The sequence below is a fragment of the Octodon degus genome, unplaced genomic scaffold (genome assembly GCF_000260255.1).
Source record: "Octodon degus isolate 3935 unplaced genomic scaffold, OctDeg1.0 scaffold00185, whole genome shotgun sequence".
Classification (NCBI taxonomy): Eukaryota; Metazoa; Chordata; class Mammalia; order Rodentia; family Octodontidae; genus Octodon; species Octodon degus.
The window spans coordinates 5,006,252-5,010,005 of NW_004524761.1; the positions used below are offsets into that span (position 1 = coordinate 5,006,252).

General features: G+C 44.2%; 1 protein-coding gene across 1 annotated transcript in view; it reads right to left on the reverse strand.

The window, feature by feature from the left end:
• Positions 1-1,648: 1,648 nt before the first annotated feature.
• Positions 1,649-3,754, reverse strand: part of LOC101588310 (protocadherin alpha-4) — a 14,044-nt gene continuing 11,938 nt past the window's right edge. The window contains exon 2 of the mRNA XM_004643870.2: positions 1,649-3,754. This exon is cut by the window's right edge and continues 30 nt beyond it. Within this exon, the coding sequence (XP_004643927.1) occupies positions 1,649-3,754 (2,106 nt within the window).

A 3,754-nucleotide genomic window follows, 5' to 3' on the forward strand; every position in this document is an offset into this window, starting at 1 on the left:
CAAATGGCTAGGATCGATATACAGTTACATTCTCTTAATGAATAGAGGGATTTGTTCTATTGGTGTTTGTAAGTAGGATATCATGTCTGCATCTTGTACAGCAATTAACCACTAGGAAGAATGTATACAATGTGTTAATTATTGAAACTGTCCTACCAGTTTGGTTTGAAACTGTCTCATTGCTCTTTCTCAATAAATTTATGAAAAAAAATTAAAAAATAAAGATACTATAGATAAAAAAGAAAAAGAAAATAACAGAATAAGGAAAAAATACCATAAAAGAAAATAAAATATAAAAAGAATACTGCAGAAAAGAGGCAAGACACTTGAACATCTATTGAACAAAACATTATATTTAAATGAGGAAAAAATAAAAAATAAATAAATGGGAAAAAAGGATCTTATGGGCTTATTAGACAGCCAGAAAATTCATTGAATTCAAAATGAAAATATAAACCATACCCAGTAAGAAGATACTATGAAAACAACCTGACCAATTTCAACATGATATGGAACAGAAAGAATTCTCAATACACTGCACATACAGAGTAAACAGTAAAAATACTGCTTTTGGAAAATTAGTTGTAATTATCTACTAAAAATAAAGAGGAACCCATAGTCTGTCATTCAGAAACCCAATTCCTAGATATTTATGGGAAATTTGTATAGGTGGCCACCCAAACATGTCTACAATGTCTTTAGGAACACAGTTATTCAAAATAAAGATGGTACACACTCAACTATAAGATAAATAGCTCAGTATATTCACAAAATAATAGTAGAATTGAATTCCATGAGCTTCACCTACACGTAATAATATAGAAAAATTCAGAAACAATATTAAGTGATAAATAACAAGAACACAAAAATGTGCACATACAACACATTTTGTGTAACTGTATTTAGAAAAATTTAGGGAACATAATACAATTAGCAACAGTTATAAACGTTAAAAGTTACATTTGAAAGAGACTAAGAGGAAAGGCTTTAAAAGGTACATGTAAGAGGTTTAAGGGGTGGCTATTAAGGTTTTTCTTTTTCTAACAGTTCATATGGATGTATAATTTCTGTTTTTGTATGTACAGTAGATAAAATATAGTAAAATGTTTACTGCAAAGGGGAATATCACAGAAAGTAAATAAAGTGAAGCTAGGGAACACAGGTTGTATTGGAAACTGAGTTTATATGAATGTGTGTTGAATAAAGAAACACAAATAACCAATATAAGATCAACCATGGTGGCGGACACCTGTAATCTCACAACTAGAGAGGCTAAGGCAGGAGGGTCATTAGCCTAGGCTACATAGTGAGATCAGAGACAGCCTGAACTACATAGCAGCACCCTTTCTCAAGAAGATAAAATTAAAAAATGTCCAATACACATTGTCTTGATGTACTCTCTTCCTATATTGTTGCACTTTGGTCTTCAATCCCCTGAGCTCTAATGATTCTGCAATCCTTCATCTCTGCCTACAGAATAACTGAGACTAAATGCACGCTCCACAGGGACTGCTTCAAGACATTTTAAAGGCGGATGAGCATATGAACAGAGCTAAGGAAAATGCACAGAAATTTGATTCTCAGAAGTAAAATTATAAAGAAAATAATAGCAAAACAAACATGAAATTTCAGATAGAAAAAAAGGATATTATACACTAACCTTTGCAAAGGACTCCTCCGTCCTCTCCAATTGCTCTTCTCTATCCTTAGAGTCCTGTAAACTCGGACTGAAGGCCATGAGGTCTGTCTTGGGTGGGCCCTCCCCAGAGCACACCCTCTGTCCTCTCTGCTGCGAGTACGACCAGCTCCCCACCGCGCTCGAGCACACCAGTGTGGGCTTCACGGGACCACACGCGCCTTCAGTGGGCACCGCTGCGCAGCGCACCGCCGAATACAGTAGCAGCGTGAGCACCAACAGGCTAGACACCGCGCAGATGGCGATGATCAGGTACACGTTCACATCCACCAAGGCCGTTTCTGAGCCTGACATGCTCACAAATGTTCGCGACGAGGTCTTTGGTGTCTGGGCACTCTCCACCAGTGATACCAACACGGTGGCAGTGGCCGTTAACACAGGCTCCCCATGGTCCTTCACCAACACCAGCAGGCACTGACGGGGTGCGTCCTCCTCGTCCAGGGCACGCGTGGTGCTGATCTCTCCTGTGTACAGCCCCACACGAAACAGGCTGCGTGCACCACCCGATACTGGCAGCAACTCATAGGCCAGCCACGCATTGTATCCAGAGTCAGCATCCACTGCGCGCACCTTCGTTACCACGTGACCTGCACTCACTGATCGAGACATCAATTCGCTCACAGTGTGCCCAGCGCTGCCCGCCCCAATCCCCAGCAGCGCGGGCGCATTGTCGTTTTCATCCAGCACGAACACCTGCAGAGTCACGTTGCTCCCCAGAACAGGCACTCCAGAGTCCCGCGCACTCACCTGGAACTGCAGCAGCTCCAGCTCCTCGTGGTCCAGCGGCTGCAGCACGAACACCTTGCCGCTCTCCGCGTGCACAGACACGTAGCTCGACAGCGCGCGCTCGCCCACGCGCCGCTCCACCAGCGAGTAGGACACCAGCGCGTTCTCCTGCGCGTCCGCGTCGCGCGCACACACAGTGAAGATGTGGGAGCCAGGCGGGTTGTTCTCCTTCACGAACACCGTGTACTCGGGCTGCGCGAACACGGGCGCGTTGTCGTTCACGTCGGCCACCTCCACGGACACGGTGGCAGAGGCTGAAAGTGAGGGCGAGCCCCCATCCTGCGCGGTTACCACCACCTGATAGAGAGAAATGCTCTCTCGATCTAGGTTGCTGTCCAGAGCCAGCGAATAGTAATTCTTATAGGTGGACACGAGTTTGAAGGGGGTATGTGGAGTCAAGAAGCAGGTCACCTGTCCGTTGATACCAGAGTCACGGTCGGACACACTGAGCAAAGCGATGACAGTGCCCAGTGGTGCATTTTCTTTTATTGGAAGTGACACAGACTTGAATTGCAAGTCTGGGACATTATCGTTGGTGTCTTCTACTTCTACAATAACACTACAATGGCCAGAGAGAGGAAGCTGTCCCTTATCAATAGCCTCTACGAGTATTTCATAGGATTTGCATTCTTCAAAATCAATATTACCCTTTACAATAATTTCCCCTGTATATGGGTTCATGTGAAACTTGGATGCCACAGTTGGGGAAATATCAGTCGAAAATGAAAAACAAATTTCCCCATTCAAGCCTTCATCTAAATCCGAAGCGTTGACTTTAATTACCATCGTTCCATTCGGGACATTTTCTGGCAATCTTACCGTATAAAGTGTCCTATCGAAAACTGGAGCATTATCATTAGCATCCAGTACCGTGATGAGTATCTGAACGGTGCCAGTCAGTTCAGGTTTGCCTCCATCAGTGACGGTGAGCTCTAAAAATATCTCTGGAATTTCTTCTCGATCTAAAGATTTCCGTAATACAAGCCCCAGACCTTTTATCCGCCTGTCATCTGATGGCTTTTCCAGCGAAAAATATTCATTGGGGCTCAGTCTGTAAGTTAGCAGAGCATTGGCTCCGACGTCTGCATCTGATGCGCCCTCTAGTGGTAACCGAGTATCAAGAGGCCTAGATTCCGCGATGAACAGACTCTTTTGTGTAGCTGGGAACACAGGCGGGTTGTCATTAATGTCCTTCACCTCCACCTCCACGTGGAAAACCCGCAACGGTCTGTCCACGATCACCTCCAGGTGGATGCTGCACTCCGCGCTCCG